This window comes from Scomber japonicus, chromosome 17 (genome assembly GCF_027409825.1).
Source record: "Scomber japonicus isolate fScoJap1 chromosome 17, fScoJap1.pri, whole genome shotgun sequence".
Classification (NCBI taxonomy): domain Eukaryota; kingdom Metazoa; phylum Chordata; class Actinopteri; order Scombriformes; family Scombridae; genus Scomber; species Scomber japonicus.
In genome coordinates, this window is record NC_070594.1 from 18,448,475 (window position 1) to 18,470,047 (window position 21,573).

Genomic DNA, 21,573 nt, shown 5'->3' on the forward strand with positions numbered 1-21,573 from the left:
GCCAAGATGTTTATTAAAATGCAGACCTCCTCCTTCATCGGCCTGTCTATCACTTGCTTAACACTCACTTACTGGCTGAGGTCTTCACTGTTGTCACTCTCCGCAGCTTCCCCCAGATTCATCCCCTCTACAAGGTATGACTATGCAGTTGCAAACACAGAGCTGATGCTTGTTTTATAATCTGATAATGACTTTTCACTGAATTTTTCAGTATAACTTGTAAACAGTACTAGAAAGACATATGTTTGGGCTTCTAACTGTCAGGGATGACTATGTGAAAAATGTCAGCAAGAAATGTAATTAAAGGTTAATTTAGTTTAGGAATGTGCTGCCTTAATTATTGGTTTATAGAAATGTTTTATCATAAATTTTACATTGAATTAAATTATTTACTCTCTATCTGTACAGCTGCTGATCCTTCATGTCCACTACACTGTTCAAATAAATACTTTGGCCCGTAAAAATATTTTTGCCCCAGACGGGATTTTAAGTAAGGTATGGATTTTTTCATGTATATTCATATTTTTCAATCAGATGTTGATACTCTAAATACATTGTGGTGGAAAACCACTTCTATCTTCAGTATTTTGTTGTTTACTTGTGTATTTTAACTTACTAGAGTTCACTTGGATATGAGGGGATAGCAGATGTCATGAGAAGGTCTCTCTCTGAGCTGACCTACAGCTCCCTCTGTCTGCCAGAGAACATCACTGCACGATGACTGGAGTCCATCCCCAACTTCTACTACAGAGATGACAGCCTGAAGCTGTGGAACATCATCAACAGGTTACTAAAAACATACTACAATACATACTGAAGCCTTTCCTGACAATTGGCTGAAATTAATTTTAAAAACAACACTATCATTTCAGAATAACAATGTAAAGAGATCGTTTTGTGTTTACCAGCTTTGTGAAGGTGTTAGTAGTTAGTGGAGTACTATTATCCTTCAGACACTGAGGTGCAGAAAAACTCTACAAAGAGCTGCAGGAGTGGATCAGTGAAATATTCACCCACGGCTTCTTAGGAAACAAAGACTCAGGTATTTCACTCATGTTCTGTAATTTGTAAACACAAAACACTGTATACTGTAGTATATTGCAGTGTTCCACACAGATACAGTAAAAGCCAAAAACATACTGATAATGACTGTGTAACCAACAGCGTGTCCGGGATCCTTTATAACTGTCAAGGAAGTGGTCAGGTTCATCACCATGGTGATCTTCACAGCGACAGCCCAACATGCTGCAGTAAACAGTGGGCAGATAAGGCATGGCTGTGTCCGAAATCACTTCCAATTCACTATATAGTGCAACATTTACCCTGTGCCATTTTATTTGAGTGTTGAAATGCTGAGTTTGTAAACGATTTAGTGCCCTCAAAAATTCTACAATGCAATAGGAAAAGTAGCATTCACGGCATGTACACTGCTTTCCACTAACAATCCAAATGCTCCACATTTTATAGATATGAAAATTACTGTTGCATGACACTACAGCTGATGGTAATGACACAAAATGATGATGACTAGTGACTATTTGGATAGCTCATGGATGTTGGAAAATAAAAAAAACATCCTTGGGTTTAAACAAATATATGAATAAACAAACAAATATTTGGAACAAGAGGTAGATCTGGAATGTTGTTCTATCCATTATTAATTTCCTTGTAATAATTCCTATCAGTAGGGTATACACTGATCAGCCAAAACATTAAAACCATCTGCCTTATATTGTGTAGGTCCCCTTTATGCCACCAAAACAGCTCTGACCCGCCAATGCATAGGGGTGGGCAATACGGCCTAAAATGTGTATGACAATATTTGTAATAATTTTTGCAGTGACGGTATTATATCACAGTATTTCAAAATTTAAAAAGGGATACTCCATACTCAACTCAAAATATGATTCTACCTCTATTCACTCTAATGGCAATGAAAGAGAACATATCTTAAGAAAGAATATTTTTTATTTTAAAAAACAAATGTGTTTATTGGCTTATTTGGAACCAACTGTGAATGAAAATGAATTATAGACCTACCTGTGTTTAAGGTCAATCAATCAATCAACTTTATTTGTATAGCGCCAAATCACAACAAAGTTATCTCAAGGCACTTTACACATAGAGCAGGTTCTAAACCAAACTCTTCAGGTTTTAACTTTAAAGAGAGCCAACATTCCCACATGAGCAACAGTGGTGAGAAAAAACTCCCTTTTAACAGGAAGAAACCTCAGGCAGAACCAGACTCAGAAGTGGGCGGACATCTGCCTCGACCGGTTGGGGTTGAGAGCAGAGAAAGGAAGGTAGGTCCCATAATATAAGTTGATTATTAAATGTAATGTGATGTGCTTCTGGTCCTTGTGCCATCCTCATACTCACAGGCATGCGTGTTTTTAGATGGAAAAACTGATTACTGGTGTTGCCACCTTTGACTATCACCCCCTTATTAGTTACCAACTATTACCATCAATATGACTATGCTACACTCCAGGGCATCCACTGCTCTGGCTGTTGGGCCATTCCTGCCCTATGGGTGTGTCATAGTTCACCAGGTGCTGTGGCAAGTAGAGCACCCAGTGAGTGCTAATACCAAAATGTATAAGTCTTTTTGATGGTAATGAAGGTATTACAAAATCCATGTCATGGCAACCCCCCCATTGAAGGTTTTCTCTCTTTCTTGTTCTGCAAAAATGTTTAGGTAGGTGGCACATGTCGAAGTAATACCCACATGAAGGCCAGGACACTAGGCTTCAAAGCAACACATTGCTAAACTGCATGGTCAAACTCTGCACATACAGTATGTGCATCAATTTTCACAGTGAATATCAACATCCAAGTGAAGAAAAAAAAACACATTTCTGACTAAAGGGAGACTTTAACAAATATACTCCATATTAAAACGTCTTCTTTATTTTAGTTTGACTACCATCTCTGGGCGCCTAATGTCTCACTTCTACTGAAAAAACCTCCTTCAACTACAAAGGGGCAGTCAAGCATGAAGCCAATTTGGAGACCCTGCCGAATGTTGGAGACACAGTCAGCTTTGTAGCAATGACTTGGGCATTATCAAAAAAATACACAGACGAGGTAAGTTTGATGTTCACTAATGCACAAAAATAGAAGAATAATATATGGGGATGAACAATTAATACAAATTCTATCGAAATCACAGTTGTCAAACAACATGAGGAGCAATATTTATTAAAGGAAAAATGTAAATTAAAATACAATTTTAGATTAAATATTGTTATGCTGCAGAGTTGTCCAGGCCTATATGTAATACTTACTGATTCATTTGTGCCAGCCTTTTTGTCTTTCTTCTTTAGTGAGCACTATCCATACCTTTTCCAATACTCGTCTTACAGTAATAAATACATTTGGTAAATACAAAAAGTAAGGTGGTAGAGACATATAGTGATGTGTTGCATGCAGGGAGTGCGACTATCAACCTACCTATGACATTTGTGCATAGTTTTAACCTTATAGCCGTAAGCATATATAAACACAAATGTCTGTTGTCTAACAGCTCAGTGTCAGCATTGTGTGCTGAGTAAAGAATGAGCTTTATGGGCTAAGTATGTTCATACATGCAAGTAATTTGACTCTGGTTTCTACTTGCTCTCAACAAATACAGTGAGTATTAATAAGAAAGTACATCATTATTATGTACTGTATTATGTAAGTGGGTAAAAAAAATAGATTCACATACAGTATGTATATAGAAACAAGTGGACAACATGGAATGTTTACAGTATATACAGCTTATGTAAAGAAACAGGATACAAGTCGTGCAAAGGTGTGGGGGGGAAGGTGTGGAGATGTCCTCCAGGCCTCTCCACACAGATGTTGGGTTGTTAACTGAAAAGCAGTTTTACAAGTTTCAGTGACATTGGTAAATACACTAATCTGGCCCCCAGGCCCCAGTGAATATCTAGTATGTTTTACAGCATACCAGCAGTAGATAGCATGTATGAGATGTGTCATGGGCATCAAATCTGTATGAGGGTTGGTATCAGTATCAACAATAGAGCCATCTTTTAAGTTGCCATACTTTATTGTTCAAGCTGCAAGTAAAGACCGTTTTAAAAAGCATTTAAAAAGGTTAGTCTTGGGTAGAGGCCGGCAAAATATTTAATACGTATCATTGTTTTATTTGTTTTTTTGTTTGTTTGTTGTTTCTATAGTGTAGGTTATTGTGTACAGTCATCTGTGTGTGTGGATACCAATGATGTAAGCTGGTTTTAGTGAATTGTACTGAGTTTGTAGTCTTTTCACTGTTTTAACTGTCTAAACATAGCAGCATTCAAGAACATTAGACCATCTGTCTATTTTACTTGTTTCCACTGAATTAGTCACAGCCTCCTTCAGCCAATTAGCATTATTGTCTTTGTTTTATAGCACCTCTAAATCCAGATGTACATTTAAGATGACTAACTTTTTTGAGAGGGACCCAACTGCAGTTAAGATGACTGACAAGGGCGCCGCCATATATCTAATCTATGCCGGAAGTCCCAAGCGGAAGTTTCTTCTGTATTGCTTTTTCCTGTTAAAAGGGAGTTTTTTTCTTGCCACTGTTGCCAAGTGCTTGCTCATGTGGGAATGTTGGGTCTCTTTAAAGTTAAAACCTGAAGAGTTCAGTTTAGAACCTGCTCTATGTGTAAAGTGCCTTGAGATAACTTTGTTGTGATTTGGCGCTATACAAATAAAGATTGATTGACTGATTGATTGATTGATTGACATTTGTTGTGACTGTGTGTTCATGTTGCAACTGCTGCCTAATCTGAAAGTGCTCAGTTAATTTGGTTGTATAAATATTTTATTAATCCTTGTTTTATTTGAGAACTCTATTCAATCTTAGTTATTATTCAGTCCTATTGTGAGTGTGTGTTCGTGTGTGTGTGAGAGAGTGAACCCCCTTACCACCACCACCACCACCACCACACAAACATAATAGTCACATTTGAATTTGTAATGTTGATAGTAAAGTTAAATCCATGAAACGTTAACATTATAACTTGATTAGTGTAGGCTTCTAACTAACTTCTGAGTTAGCCTATAAACTTGTGGAGTCAATAGCCTATAAACTTGTGGAGTCAATTAACTAGTCAATTATACCGTTACGATAAACATGTAACTGCAACAAAGTTCATAGAATGATTATTATATACTTACTACTAATACTAATACTAATACTAATAGTAATATATATTATATTACTATTATTATTAACGTATGTGGGTTTTTTTAGGCTTTTTATTTTGTTTTCACTCGGCGTGGCGATTAACTTTGCCTGACACTTCTGGCAAGGATTGGCTATATATGAGCGGCGATTGACTGACTACTGCTTGGGACTTCTGGCAAGGATTGGATTTATGGCGGCGCTCTTGTCGGCCATCTTTACTGCAGGAAGGTACTCTTGACTTGTTTAGTATTAAAACAAAACAGTTTGGATGACTTTGCTTTATAGTAATGTATAGACATTTTCGTTTTCTATCAATTATTTTGGGGTTAAATGTACAAAAAACTATATTAATCATATGTACAGATAGTGCGAAATGACAGGTATGAGCAGTAGACCTTAATAAATGCAGAGATATCACAAAATGAAGTCTCAGGAGTTGTTTATGTAATGGGGATGAAATGGAACTTTCTGTACGTTTGAGGACTGTTCTCCTGACCCTCTGGGCAGTAAAAACTGGAAATACAATGAAATGTAGTCACACCACCTCTTATGTTAATTTGTAGTGGGGGTGGGGTGTTGTTGTCTCATAAAGGTCCAAACTGGGGTGGAGGAGATTAATAGAAGACGACAAACACAGCCCTCAGTGAAGGAAAAACTAGACCTGCAGCTGAAGCAAGGAGGTAAGTAAAACTGTCTCAATTTGACACAGTGTATATAATAATTCATCCATCCTCATGGTATGACATAATTATTTGCAAGGTTTAAGTTATCTTTCTTTTCTGGACAGTTTCCCCTTATTGACCATGGCTGAGTACAAGATTGAGGTAACAACAGGTGACATGGAAAATGCAGGAACAATGGACCACATATATGTCACTTTATTTGGAACTGAAGGGCACAGTCAGCAGACTGAGTTGGGCTTCTTGGACAGCGACTTTGCAACTGGGACAGTAAGTAGGACCAAGATGAACGATGCTTACATATTAAGTCTCAATTAGGTTTTTTGTTTGTGCAAATGTACTGGGTGATTGATAGCTTGATAATTTACCGTAAACAACGGTAGATAGGTTGTACAGGTGTATGCAACGCAGTCCGTTTTTCGGGGGTGTCATGCTGGGAAGATGCTTTTCTATTAAAGACTGGTTTATTTGAATGCACCAGTAGCTATTAATTTATAAGCACATAGGTTTATACAAGTTATTCCAAACACAAAACATCTATCTATTTTTATGTGAAACACAATCGAAACACACATATTACACCTGAAACAGTGTGTTGGGCTAATGGTCTGATAATGATCTCTTTAACTCAGACTGGGTTTGGGTTAGGCTATGAGTTTCAATTAAACTTTTTAAAAGAACACAGTAAATTTACACAATTCATACAGTGTGTAGCTGTATGCTCACTCAAGTCCCAAAAACCCTTTGACAGACCTGTTGTTGTGCGCAAAGATTGCACCCAAGTCGCTGTAAAGCCAATTAGCTAAAATAGCTCCATTGCATAACACTCTAAAGAGCACTTTACATATGCATGCATAACTCCAGAGCTAAGCAAATTCCCTGGGTTTGTTCAAGACAAATATTTAAGCAAGGCTAACCTGTTCCAGCTGAGGAGATTACCTGCATTTAAAAAACAATACATCTTTTGTACTGTTTTTGTGAACACTATTTCAACACATTTCATCAACATATTTGGATAAGCTCAAAAAAGCAACTGCCAATGCAATTAAATGACAGGACCACAATAAATTTCAATTCAATTTTTTCAATTTTTTTCAAATTTCAAGGGACATGAATCTAACTAATTTGAAAAATTGTTTACTACTGTAAAAACCTAGTTACAGATAGGAAGCAGATTCACATGTAAAACATATTTTAATATTTAAATATCAAATAAATATCAGATATTAGGACTGTGCAGGTCAACTGACTACATGATGTTTGAGAGTTTTTTGTCAATTATTTTTCATAGGCTGCTGGATTTAACCATATAGATTACTTGACTGACTACATCATTGCAGGAATTGAATCTCAGCTAAAATAACATTTTCAACACACTGCATTCCTTTGTTTATATTTTGCTGAACCCTTATTTTCAGGTAACAACCCACACCATAGAAACCAGTTTTTGCCTGGGGACGCTTCTGCTGGTCAAGGTGGAGAAAGATCCCCATTTCATTCTTCCGGAGGACGAGTGGTACTGCTCCAAAATAGTGGTGACTACCTCAGACGACGATGTCATTCTTTTCCCCTGTTACAGATGGGTGTCCAGTGGAGAACTGGTGGAGCTGAGAGGAGGGAGAGGTCTGATTCAAACAAGAACACAATATCACTTAGCTTTCTTAGTTTTTGTTAATCTTCTTGTTAGTGTAATTTAGAATAAAACTAAAGCTGTATTGTTTTCATTTCTCAGCCATGAAGGTTTATGAGGAGGAACATCCCCTGTTGATTGACCACCGCAGGAGAGAGCGGGCACTCAGAAAGAGCCTATACCAGTACGTTTTCATCCGCACAGTCTTCTCATAGAGACACAATTATGGTCTCAGAAGATCATCAGTAGTGATATTAATGTGGTTTTAAGTAACTTTATTTACTCTTTTTGTTTTTTAGATGGAAGATTATCGATAAGGGAATACCTCACTTCACTAGTTTCAATAATTCCTCTGAGCTCCCAGGTGAAATCCGCTTCTCCAAGTCAAAACAACATGAAATACAACATGTAGTCATGATGAGGTGGGTCTTTATAAATATTTTGATACTGTGACAATGTCTATGTCTTTGGACAAAAAGTGAACTACAGGCATTGATATTAGTATGTTGGTTAATCGTGTGCATTGTGTTTTTCTCTTTTTCACCCTGTCTTACTTCAGTGATGTTACGCTCAAGCTTAAGAGGCTGATTGACTCTAGTGAAGACTGGGAAAGCTTTGAAGAAATGAAAACCATCTTCTGTTACAAAAAGACAACCATGTCAGGTAGAGCTTTACCAGTTTTCAACAACTGACTTCATATACGTATTTCTACAAACTCACTAATGTATCAGTACACTACAACAACAGCTCTTGAGAGAAGTGATCTTAAAATCTTATCAGAAGTTATCAGATTAATATGTTGTTGTGTTATGTATGTGATTTCAGTGCACAGAATTCAACAGTATAAACATTTATTTTTTCAACTTATATAACTTATATAACTAGGAATGGCCAACAAAAAGTCAAAATATCTCAAACTAAAACATGTAAGATGGCCAAGCTGACCTTCAAAGTTCAAACTGCAAAATGCTTTCACCAGACTGACTGACTGGGCAGAAGTTTACTGAACCAAAACAGTTTACATGCTGGTACCACGGGAAGAAGTCTGCAGTGTTTGTGAATCAATGTATTGATTCATTGGGGAATCTACCTGTCTGCAGTCAAACAGGCACTCACAGACAGACTGGGAGCTGATCAATCAATCAATCAATGTAGATACAGTAAATAACACATACAGCGGGATAGTCAACCCCCCATGTGGGCCTTCTCAGTCAACAACTGACTGAAGAGACTACGTTTTGTGATTGGTTGATGCTTTTATTCGCTGTGTGAAAACTCCAAAAAAATCAACCTTGTTCCGAAAAAAATTAATCGCTTTTTTGCTGTGTAATATCCGCGCTTGGTGTGAAAGTATGAAAAAAACAACAGCTTGAAAAAATATATTGGCGTGCAAATTAACTGCCCAGTGTGTAAAGACCTTAAGCCTCCGTTTAACCAAACCAACACGCTCAACATCAACTATGCATCCCACATGCAGACATGTTTCCAATAACAGGTTTACTTGGTTTTAACTTTTTTCCTTCAGTCCATGCTCAGTAAAGTTAACTCAGAAGTGACTGATGCTGTCATCAAAACTTTACTTCAGTTTACTTTGCTCCAGAGACCAGAAGAGCACATGAGGGACAGACAAATGTGGAAAAAGACAAGCTAAAACACAGCCTTATGATACAGTGATTTAGTATGGCAACACTTTTAAGAAAAGCAAGTATAGTCAAGTCACGTCAATATCATTTTTATCACAAGAATGATCTCAGGGAACATCTTACTTAGAGCATGTCCAGACTGCACTCTTTACCCAACATTTTCCCATGAGCAAGCACTTGACGACAGCAGCAAGGGAAAACTCCCCTTTAACAGGAAGATACTTCAAGCAGAACCAGGCTATATGTGCTTGAACCCTGACCCATCTTAAAAAATGAGGGGGTTTCATCAAACATAATTGTGCAAAAGTCACAATTTTTGGTTTCTTGTCATCTAACTTAGCAATACATTATTTGTAATATGAAACATAATTTGTATTAAATGTGAGCACAAAATTATTGGTAGTTTATTTAATGAGCTGACATTTATCATTGTGGGATGATGCCTAGTCAAAAAAGTCATATTTAACCTTATATATTATAAGGTTCACAGATTTGAAATATGTTCTGTGTGAAAAATACTCTTCCACAAAGTTGTTTTTATTGATGATGATCATGTTGTACTTCAAAGATAAATAAAAATATACATCTATATATATATATATATATATATATATATATATATATATATTTATATATTATACCTCTAAACTGCCTTTCTTCCAGAGTATGTTGCACAGCACTGGAAGGAAGATGACTTTTATGGATCCCAGTTTTTGAACGGAATCAACCCCAATACGATCAAGCGCTGCTCAGAGCTTCCTCCAAACTTTCTAGTCACAGAGGACATGGTGGAGCCGTTCCTGGAAGATAGCTGTCTTCACACGGAAATGGAGGTATGGAAGATGGGTGGCCTTAAATTGGTGATAATATTTGCTTTGGCAAATGATTTGTAAGTTTAAAGAGTGTACAAGTGAAAAGTCTTTGAATCACACTGTATACATTTATTGCAAATGTCTTTTAACATTCATTTCATGTGTCTTTTCTTCCCACAAAGGATGGCAATATATTTATCTGTGACAAGGCGATCATGGATGGAATACCTGCTAGAAACTATAATGGTGAACCTCTGGATGTGACTGCTGGTTTCTGTTTGTTCTACTTGAACCCAGACAACAAACTGATGCCGATTGCAATACAGGTGCAGTATTCTCTTGAGACCTCATGTATACTGTATAAATGTAATCACACAGCTATATTACATTTTATAGTGTATCAGTATGTTTTTCTAAAATCTTGCACTATTTTAAAATATAACAATTTAATATTTTTTAATCATATTCCAGCTGCATCAGGAACCTTCTAGGAAGAATCCCATCTTTCTGCCCAGTGACCCTGAGCCTGACTGGCTGCTGGCCAAGATGTTTATTAAAAATGCAGATCTTATGGAACACCAGGCAGTACATCACCTCATGAAAACTCGCTATCTGGCAGAGGTGTTCGCTGTAGCCACTCTCCGCAACTTCCCTGTGATTCATCCCATTTACAAGGTATTATTACACAACAGGTCATGGTATCCAGGGCGTGTTTGCTGAAATTACCAGTAATTTCACTTTTAATATTCTCTTTCTCTGCATAGCTGCTGATTCCACACTTCCGCTACACTCTCCCGATTAATATTGAAGGGCGCAAAGTTCTTTTTGGACGTGAAGGAGCTTTAAGAATGGTATGGACCTTTAACATATTATGTATACTCCAATTAAATCGCACCATTGCAAAAATCTGTTTAATGCATTCTTTAAAAGTAACTTTTTAAATTATTTTATACTTCAAGAAACAAACTATTTGTATGTTTTTAATTGATAGAGCTCACTTGGATATGAGGGGCTGACAGAGCTCACGAGAAGGTCTTTCTCTGAGCTGACCTACAGCTCCCTCTGTCTGCCAGAGAACATCACTGCACGAGGACTGGAGTCCATCCCCAACTTCTACTACAGAGATGACGGCCTGAAGCTGTGGAAGATCATCAACAGGTTTTATTTGCATATGATTGCAACTAATCAGCTGAAGCACAATTTTAAAAGACGGTTTAAAATGGACTTATTTTTATGTTAACCAGATTCGTGGAGGAAATAATGGAGCACTATTATCATTCAGACTGTGAGGTGCAAGATGACTCTGAGCTGCAGGAATGGATCCATGACATATTCATGCATGGCTTCTTAGGAAACACAGACTCAGGTATTTAACCCAGTTTCATTTGTAGCCTTTGGTATGTTGAATTCAATTGACTGACAATGGTGGTTGCCAACAGGGATTCCACACTGTTTCCATACTGTCGAGGAAGTGATCAAGTTCATCACCATGGTTATTTTCACTGTGACAGCTCAACACACTGCTGTCAATAATGGACAGGTGAGGCAATAATAAATAGCTGGGACAATAGAATACTTTTTGATGTTTGATAAAGTATTACGTGTGTTTTAATGCTAAAACATATGGAGTGTTGTTTCAGAACGTTTTTATTTTATTTTACTAGACACAGCTCAAATAAATAGAGTAGAGCCCATGACCAAGAATAAAAAAGTAGTCCATATTGAAGCTTCTTTTGTGATTTAGTTTGACTACAGCTCCTGGATGCCCAATGGCTCGCTCCTGCTGCGCGAACCACCTCCAACCACCAAAGGGGAGGCGTGCATGGACACAGTATTGGAGACTCTCCCAAATATTGCAGAGACAGCCAGCATTGCAGGAATGCTGTGGCTTCTTTCAGAAAAATACACAGATGTTGTGAGTTTGATGTTCATAGAAGGATCATGACCTTTATCCACATTTTGAAAATACCTTGACAAATTGCACCACAAGCAAATTGCTGATTTTCTGTTATGTTATTGTTCTTTTGGCAGGTTCCCTTGGGCTCATACCCAGAAGAGCGATTCGATGAGCATGACCCTAAGGAGATGATTAAGGACTTTCAGCATGAATTGTCCCACCTCAGTGAAGACATTACATCCAGAAATTCAAAGCTTAAAGTGCCGTACACCTACCTGAACCCTGCTGAAATAGAGAACAGTATCACTATTTAAGCAAGTCTTTATTTACATTAAGTGTGGTGGTAGACATAGTCAGTAGGGTGTTGCATGCTGGGAGAAGATTATTATATTTTGACTGCATCAAGAGTGACCCAGTGGTATAGTAACATATGAGTCAGTTAGGCTGCAGCCCAATGTAAAAGCTTAGTGTGCATTAGTGTAGTTCTCTGATAGTGTAGTTCTCTGATTTTGATTTTGTGGTTTCAGTGTGTAACATTTTACAGAAATAATACATTCTGAATGTAGAAGTGCAATATGCTAAAGATTATTTGTATCAGGTCATTCAAAGATACATATTTAACTTCAGGTATTATTTTATGTATTTATCTTTCCCTTTCCTATAAAGACATGACATGAAGAAAATGAAGACAGGGATTAATCAGATAAAGCTAGCTAGGAGTGGCACAGTTTGATTTCTCTTTTGTGTGTCTATATGTAGAATTTAAGCTTAATTGGTTTATAGTTTGAGTGATAGGCTACATATATTGGAAATGTTTAACCTGGTGACCTAAAATATCCAAATAAAGGTGGTGTGTAATTAAATCTGTGTTCTTTGTGTCCTATTTTGTGTCCAGTACATTTTTATACTATCAATTGGTCCTGGAACCACCAGGAAAGATGAAAACTTTCCTCAGTGTGGACAGTATGGAGTTGTAATTTGATGTCATTTGTGAAGATATGAAGAGATAGATGGGTTGCAGTCTAGAGCAATTAGCCTATAGTAACAGATAAGTCTGCCAGGGTTGTAACATAATTAGAGAAGAAAATGAAACAGCAAAGTTCTGCTCCATAAACTGTATTCATAATTTGGACATTTCTTGAATATTGGCTTTTTTGTGAAGAACCAGATAACATAAATAAATAAGATGGGACATTTGTTGTTTTATCAGAAATCTGAAACATGACAAAGGGTCTTGAATAGACATTGCTTTTTCTTGTAAGGGGTCACAAGCCAACAAGGTTGAGAAGCTTAATCTTTAACATGTTTTTCCTGAAAAAGCAACAATGTCTGTCAGATACAGTAAATACAACAGAGGAAAAATACAACACTTCCCTGAATACATTGGATTAGAAACATATAGTATAGGGATAGGCTATGGAAATACTTGAGTAAAGTCGACCCTAAAAGTACCTCAAAATTGTACATAAGTAAATTCTACACAGTAAAAATGGAGGGAGGTGAATGTAGTTAGAATGTGATTAGTGTAGCCTATGGGTCCGCTAAATTTGTCAAAGTGGGACCTCAGTCTCTCTAACCCATCTTTGATGCAGACTACGCCATCCAAAAAAGCGAGGTTTATTTTTAGACTACAGTACCACACAGTGTATTTGCAGCGCGGACTTGATACAGTAAAATAATAACTCCAGCCCACTATACTAAACGCCTGAGGACATATCATTCAGTCAGGACAATGTTATTCAGATTCGGCGTCATTCTCACTCCGGACTCGTCGGACTCGGAGGTTTTTGTTTTGGGTTCGCGTCCAGAAATGGGCCAGTGGGACCCGAGCGGAGCGGTTCAGATGACAGCCTCTCAGAAGTTCCCGTCACCGCATGAACCGTGTCTGTGGATCGGCGAGGTGGAGCTGTCAGAGCCGGTTACAGACACACTGTGGTTCAAGTTCATCAAAAGAGTCAGAGGCACTTATAAATGGGAAGGTACACATGGATGTTGTCATCTTGAGCGTCACATTTAGCCGACTACGTAAGAGTACAGCGTGCCAGACCCAGACGTCACGCATATTCAACGTGATGCCCATCGTAACATACATGAAGGCCTACGAGGCGAAAACAACTCCATGTTTGTTTCGTGTCATGTAATTCATCCTAACTGCCACGCGATGGCGTTAAAGTCACGCCTCTCATTTACTAAAAGCTCATGTACCTGTGCACGTGTTTTTAATGAGTAGTGTAAGACGTGGTGACTTACTAGTAAAATTAGCAATACCAAAGTGAAAGAATATACCATTACAGGTAAATGCCCAGCCTCCAAAATTATTAAACACCAGAGACATGACAAAATAAGCGACTTAAAAGTTATCAGAAAAAAGTGCCCTTAAAATATCAAAACTAAAAGTACCCCTAATGTTGAAAATCTGCCTTGTCAGTGTCACATTATACTTAGATGAAATTACTGAATTATTGTTATTAATAAATTAACATGTGAGCAGTGTTTTAATGTAGCTAAATAAGGCATCACATACTGTTGAGCTATTTATAACAATGTAACAATGTATAACAATGTATCATAAACTCGTCATGTTTTTTGATGTATGTATTCAAATTCATTTGTGCAAAGTAACTAGTTACAGTAGTTGTCAGATAAAGGTAGAGTGAGTAAAAAGTTATTGACTTAAATATCATAAATATTTCTCTGCACAGAGGTCATAATAAAATATGCAGATAAATAAAGTTATATTAATTGTGCAGTGGAGGAAAGAAGCTCAGAGGGCTTATACAAAGTCATTAAAAACATAATGAGTCATAAAAACAGTAAAACATCGAATAGACAGAAAGGACAAAACACAACAAACACAAAGAGGAGAAAACAATCAAGATACGGCCTTGAAAACAATCAAGGCTATACATTTTCCTATGTGTTTAATGGAGTTTTCGTCACTGCATAAAGTACAAATACTTACTAGTACTAGAGTAAATGAACGTTAATTCCGAACACCTTTTTTTTGTTAAAAGGGAACCATTTTTCCTGATGTATTGAATGTTGTTTCTCTGTTAAACACATACATACTTCTGTGCCAACCTGGTGCCAACATGTTTTTTGGTCACTAACCTGCACAATGGTTGTCTTCTTTGTCACCAGGCAATGGTCCACACCACGACAGAAGTTGTTCATATGATAAGAGGAACATGGTGGATGGAGTGTACTGCCACCCGATTGGTCACTGGATAGAGGAAACAGGACACACAGATGAGATGAAACACACCACCAACTTTTATTTCAGTGTGGCAGGTCAGAAGGCCATACATTTTTCCAGGTAATACAAAACAGTAAAAGCCTTTTTTACATAATGTTGTGTGGGAATGCTTTGAGTATGTAAATGTCATGAAGACAAATGAAGTAAGTAACTCAACCTTTCTCAATTGTTCTCCATTTTATTTTCAGAAATATGCATATTTGGTTTCCTGCAGAGTGTTAGATGGAAAGATCATTACCACTCTCATGGTGTCTTATGGTGACTGTAAGGTTGCCAAGCGACCAGCAAAGACTTCAGGAAGCCACTTCAGCCTATAAGTAGCACATAACCCTCAAAACCACAGCATGTCATTTTTGCATTTTGGATTTTGTACAGAATGAACAATGTTAATTATAAATAGTTAGTGCTGTGACCCTTGGGGAAAGCCAGGCCAGCTGTTTCCCCCTGTTTCCAGTCTTTATGTTAAACTAAGCTAATCGGCTGCTGGCTGTACCTACATATCCTGAGAGTTCTGGCAATCTTTTCACCTGATTCTCAGAAAGAAATCCAATAAGCATATTTCCCCAAATTGCAAACTATCCCTTTAAGCATTTCCTGTCATGATTCATAGTAATGGGACATTCATATATTCTTCATTTGACGTCTGTAGTCCCTAATGAAAAAAGATGCTGAAATCCTGCAAACTGTCAAAGCACTCTTCTTGTGGATCCATCATCTCACCCCACCCCACCCCCCCCCGCCACCCACCCCAAACCCACTGATATGATGCTTGTTAGAAGTTTTATGCCTTTGTGATGTCAAATCTAATGTGTGTACCAAATTTAATAATACTATGAAATTAATGAGATCCTCAGGGGCTAATCAATTCCCATGCTGAAGTCTAACTGTTTCTTGAGGAGCTTGAATGCATCAGCTCCTCTTCTCGTATCTTCCTTGCAGTTTTCAAATGTAGCTGATTGTCTTGGATTTCATGTATGCTCATTGCAAGTTTGAATTCTTTAATATCATGATATTCAAAGGACACTCTTCTTCTACAGTACTTAAGAGTCATGTAACTATGCCTTTTTTTTAAATCTCTGATCTCACTCTCTTATAACAGGACAGACAAAGAGCCTCAGTCACCTTCTAATGCCTGCTCGCTCCTTTGTTTTTTGCCCTTGCTCTTTCCCATTTAGTGATAATTGCTGTCTGACACGTTGGAAAAATGTCCTTCCAAAAAGTAAACCACCAGCAGCTGTATTATCACCTCCTTAACCTCATTTTTGCAGAAGTGACTGATATGTTTTCTTTGTCGATGGAAGCACTCTTCATTGTAGTCCTCGTTTTCCTTCCTAGTCACAAGTCTTTTGGAGAGACATTGAGTTGTTTGTGTCAGCTCATGACATCTCAGTGACAGGTTTGACTTCATTTACAGCCTCCAGGTTGAATAGCTGCATTAAAGTCAGTCACTCTACGCTCTACTAAAAATAGGTTTAACAAATAGTGTGTTTCATTACCACAAACAAATGTTAATAAATGTGTCCAAAAAGTTGATGAAAGTACGTGGTTTGCATGTGCAGGGGTAACTTTATCACTCAGTCACTCAGTCACAGACTTTTGCGTTTTGGCCCCACTGTTGCGGCACCACCAAAAACACATCTGTGCATCTTTGACATAACCTAGCAGTAGTGATAGACTTAGAGAGCTGTTATGTAATTTACTTAACATTTGGGGTTAGCCATGAGGATAAAGGATGGAAGATGCATGTTCATGTTTGAATGAAGTCTACCCATGCATTTCTTTTGAACCTTTCAGGCATACTCAGTGCCATGATACAGTATATCCGGCACAGGACCCCTGACGCAGTGAGCACATAACTTGCATAAGAATGAACAGGCTTGGCTTGTGCCATCAGGTTTTAATTTGTGTCCGAGGACCTTACAAGGCTTATGTCAAGGACCTGTGTTCAGTAAGAGGCACTGTGCCCTTGTACCTTGCCTATTAATAGCTTTTTAAATTACTCTCTCAGACCTTGCATCCGTGTAGCCCCAAGTATCCTACACACTCACTCTGCAGTAACTCATTACATGATTCAAAGGGACTTAAACTCACTTTCTAGCAGGTCCCTCTTCACTCACGCTCATATTCAGAGAGGAGGGGGCCTAAGGGTTACACAGACATTTTTTTGTAATTAGTTTTTTTATTTCTGCTGAACCAAACAATCTAGAGATGGTTGTTTTCCAGTAATAAAGAAACCAACCAAAACCAACTAAACACTAAAGACAAAACAGTTATAAAACATATATTCTTGAAAACAATGTAAAACAGGAGTAGATAATGAGAAAACTTGTCCTTCAGTTTTTCATCTTTAAATAGTCCTGTTGTTACACATTGATGGAAAAAAAGTATATGCACAGTGGGCTCAAAAGACAGTTGAATCACTTACAACAATACTGTTTTCAGCAAAAAAAGAAAGAAATGGAGGTCATCTAGAAACAGAAGTTGAGACCACAGAGCTTCACAGCAGTGCCACTGTGGGACATTGTAGATTAACAGCGTCCTTCCTTCCTTTTACGCGTCACCTCCTCTGATTGTTGACTTAATGCATACTAATGAGCACTAAATGGAGTCTGCCTCAGACCATAATGGTGAGGGAGAAAATTAGAGGGACAAGAGGTCAATAAAACATCATGGCTATGAGGGAGACAGGGAGGAAGGTGGGAGAAAAAAAGCTAACCTTCTGCTTATTAGTGACCTGCTAATGTCAGCTCACCTCTTACCTATCTGTAGGACAGGGTTTTTTTAAATAACTTCACTTTGGTACTCCTATTCATTACACTGGCCGATAGCCTCCCTCACAACTCATTTATTTTCCCTCTCAGTGTCTGAAGCTCTCTATTTTATAAAACTGCTACTTTACAGTTGTGATCTATTCATTGCATTTTCCCCCCCTGTATCTCTACTTTCCATCACCTGTATCTAAAATGACACTTGAATTTCAGATCCATAATGTGTAATCTGATGATATTCACCTGTACATTAGCCCTGTGTGTTTTTTTTTAAATCATCCCTGTTCATTGCCCCCAGGGTGCTGCCACGGATTTGGCTGGGCAGCTGTCCACGACAGGTAGAACATGTGACTATCAAGCTGAAGCATGAACTGGGTGTTACTGCAGTGATGAACTTTCAGACAGAATGGGATGTGGTGAACAACTCCCATGGCTGCAGGCGCAACCCAGATGCAGCCATGACTCCAGACACCATGATCCATTTGTACAATGACTGCGGCCTGGTGTATGTGTGGATGCCCACGCCTGACATGAGTACTGAGGGTAAGGATAATTCTGCAAACATACAAGTATGAATTCAGTAATAATAAAAGTGTTCAGTCAGAGTGAACGGACAGACACGGCTTGGAGCTGTTAATGACTCAACCTCTTCCTCAAAGACACTCTGGCGGAGCTGGCATTTGCACATTCGTACAGTACTATCATTAGTCTGGGTCATTTGACTGATTAGCTCTAAACTTACTCACAATGCCAACCTTCACAGTGCTGTTTTTTCACCTTTGAAATTCATAGGTTCCATTCAAATAATTCAAAGGTCAGAAAATCAATTCATCAGTTCTACAACACAAGACAGAAACCTCTAAAGGATCCATGATTGATGAAATTGTAGCCAACCATGACCTCAAATCACCACCAGAGCTTTCTTTCAGCCTGAATATTCATCAATCATGAATACCTTATTGTTTATCACAAAGCGATAAAAATGTGTCTTTGGCATGACTCACATAGTACACAATAGGCCTGAGTTACTAAAGGTTTGCGTGTGTGAAAACACAAAAAATATGTACAAACTGATAAGATATTCCTTTATTAGGGGGGATATATGGGGAAATTTACAAATTTACAATATTACTATTTAGTAGAATTTGCAATAGTACTAACAAGTCGCTCTGATGATTGCATCTTTCAAATGTGTAAGACAATACGTGCTGTTCATTTAGTATGTTTGCCATAATGAATATGCAATACGGGGCGTTTTAACCCCAGGATGCAAAATACAGATAGGAGAAAATGCAAATATGTTATTTAGCACACACATTGTGATTTAGCAAACCTGAAGGTAATTTTGTCTATAAATAATACGTTTGAAAGACAGGTATTAAGTGGCTACGTGCTGCGCACAGATGAGTACTGTTACTGTGGTGATGAGGAGATGGAGGCACAATGACAGAATATGCAGAGAACTGATTTTTTCCACCTGTGTTAATATTTTTGCTTTTTACTAACAGTATTGACTTTGTCACAAATACTCTCTCATATGGCAGGTTTTCTGGGGATATTTTTTTGTTATAACTCAATATGTTTGCTTCCATTAGAATCTCTAATTCCATGGTATCGGATTTCATTTTGCGCTTGAGGGCTTTCTGCTTGTCCAAACCCTCCATTAAGACACAAATCCCTCATTTAAATAGTGCTGTCTGCACCTGTTGTCATTTGTGCAGTTGTTCTTAGTAGATCACCCGCAAAATGCATATTAACCAAACGTGCCATCTGTTGCACTGCACATGCAATTTAGTACCCTTTATTTGGGAACTTAGTAAATCAGGCACATGAAAGTCTAATCATACATTCAAATTTTTTTTTTCTTGAGAAAATAATACAGTTCAATATCTTATGTCAATCACAAAAGAAGAACCCATGTTTCCATGATAAATTCAAGTAAAGTAAAAAAACATCTGGTAAACCAAAGTGCCAACAAAAGTATCCAAGACAGCACTGTATATGATCACACTCTGAGAAATCTAATCAAGAGTAATCTGTATTTATAGTAGTAATCCACCTACACTGGTACCTGTTGATGTCAGAAGTGTTTTCTTTACTGTAATGTACTGTCAATCCTTTCAATAGGATTTGATGACAATGACAACAATATAGAATATTGTAATGCGTGTTATTATCTTCTGCAGGTCGCATCAGGATGCTTCCCCAGGCTGTATTTCTGCTTCATGGTCTCCTGGAAAATGGTCACACTGTCTATGTTCACTGTAATGCCGGAGTGGGCAGGTCGACAGCAGCTGTGTGCGGCCTGCTCATGTACGTCCTGGGCTGGAGCATGAGGAAGGTGCAGTACTTTGTCACAGCCAGGAGGCCGGCAGTGTACATAGATGAGGAAGCTTTAGTCCAAGCTCAGGCAGATTTCATCCAGAAGTTTGGACGGCTGCGATCATCCATCTCTTACCCAGAGACATGAAAGTTTTGTGTCCTTGTAATGAAGTCTTAAAATTTGATAATGAATTTACAGTCATGGAGGGCTCCACTGGAGACTTTTTGAAACTAAAATTATTCTTGAAGTTGTGTAGAATAAAGTATTGTATAGTCAGCATAAAATATGCCTGAAGGTAAAAAAACAAGCCAAGAAAATATACTACTTTCCACAAAAATCTAATGTATGTTCACTGACCCGCTTCTGCTGAGTGGCTTTTGAAATCTGGTTGATTCCCAAATATCCAGAAAGAGTTCTGCCGGCTGCCAGCGTACAGTAGATTTTGCAAGCAATTAATCCTCCTGTGATGTGTGAGCTTTTAACTTCAGGAATTACAATGTGCCATTTGGTATTCACAGTTGCAAATTCTGCACTTGGAAGCAGCTGAGGACACTATTAGTGCTTCTTGGTGTATGTCTGCAGGGGTTTTTGGAGAGACCTTTTCTTTTAGCCTTTTTAGTAATCAATGAATAGAGTTGACATTTTGAGAAGGCACTTCAGCCCTGTTGAATGAGAGATGAGATTTCTTCTTTCAAAGTGAGAAGGAGGCAGGTCAAATATGTTGAGTGTTCCCACTGTTTAAACATGTTGTGCTTCTCAGTAAAGGATTATTCTACTGTTGATAATGCATCCATTTCATGCACTTTTTCATTTCATTCATTTGGTTTGTTCAGTACTTTTTTTTTTTAAGAGAGGTCTTAATACTTTCCAAAAATGGCACTGCCTGTCAACCAATTCTTAAAGCAAAACAAACAAACAAACAAATAACAGACAGTGCCTTTCCCTTTTTGTCAAAGGGGTATTCAACTCTAAGACATCGAAGAATACAGCTCCGCCTGGCTCTCTCACAGAGCTTGATAGCGTTTCATCTTCATTTAATTATCCGTCAGATGCTATTCCGTTCCATCTTCTAAATAACAAAAACAACATCACTGCCACGCCATTTTAATGCATACATAATAAGACAATATTGGAATATTGTTTGTTGTCAATTCTGAACTTCTGCCTGAACTCCTATTCAGTATGTCATGCTTTTTTCAAAATGCAGTGTTTTTGTTAGCCGACTCTAATTAAGGAAAGTTACTGAATTGGAGAAGATGAATAAGAATTCTTCTTATACCTGCTCATTAAGTTTCAGACAGCGCCTTATGAGGGTGTCAATGAGGATGAGTGGGGGTACTGAGCCCTGCACTTGTACTTGGTATTCTAAATGCTCTAAAAAT

At 37.9% G+C, this 21,573-nt stretch overlaps 2 protein-coding genes across 2 annotated transcripts; both read left to right on the forward strand.

The window, feature by feature from the left end:
• The first annotated feature begins 5,985 nt into the window (after positions 1-5,985).
• Positions 5,986-12,158, forward strand: LOC128377259 (hydroperoxide isomerase ALOXE3-like). Its single transcript, XM_053337179.1, has 14 exons — positions 5,986-6,132; positions 7,281-7,485; positions 7,595-7,676; positions 7,792-7,914; positions 8,052-8,155; positions 9,799-9,968; positions 10,130-10,273; positions 10,419-10,622; positions 10,712-10,798; positions 10,939-11,105; positions 11,192-11,313; positions 11,387-11,487; positions 11,692-11,862; positions 11,979-12,158. Exons 1-14 carry the CDS (start codon positions 5,986-5,988, stop codon positions 12,156-12,158), a joined length of 2,007 nt encoding a protein of 668 aa, XP_053193154.1.
• Positions 12,159-13,443: 1,285 nt separating this feature from the next.
• epm2a (EPM2A glucan phosphatase, laforin) lies at positions 13,444-20,956 on the forward strand. The gene is made up of 4 exons (XM_053337180.1): positions 13,444-13,823; positions 14,986-15,160; positions 18,167-18,411; positions 20,055-20,956. Exons 1-4 carry the CDS (start codon positions 13,577-13,579, stop codon positions 20,336-20,338), a joined length of 951 nt encoding a protein of 316 aa, XP_053193155.1. The 5' UTR covers positions 13,444-13,576; the 3' UTR covers positions 20,339-20,956.
• The last annotated feature ends 617 nt before the right edge of the window (positions 20,957-21,573 follow it).

Coding starts and splice junctions, on each gene's coding strand:
- epm2a (XM_053337180.1), top strand. CDS start 13,577: ATGTTATTCAGATTCGGCGTCATTCTCACTCCGGACTCGTCGGACTCG. Junction 13,824..14,985: donor AGGCACTTATAAATGGGAAG/GTACACATGGAT, acceptor CTTTGTCACCAG/GCAATGGTCCACACCACGAC. Junction 18,412..20,054: donor GCCTGACATGAGTACTGAGG/GTAAGGATAATT, acceptor TATCTTCTGCAG/GTCGCATCAGGATGCTTCCC.
- LOC128377259 (XM_053337179.1), top strand. CDS start 5,986: ATGGCTGAGTACAAGATTGAGGTAACAACAGGTGACATGGAAAATGCA. Junction 6,133..7,280: donor GCGACTTTGCAACTGGGACA/GTAAGTAGGACC, acceptor CCTTATTTTCAG/GTAACAACCCACACCATAGA. Junction 10,274..10,418: donor TGATGCCGATTGCAATACAG/GTGCAGTATTCT, acceptor ATCATATTCCAG/CTGCATCAGGAACCTTCTAG.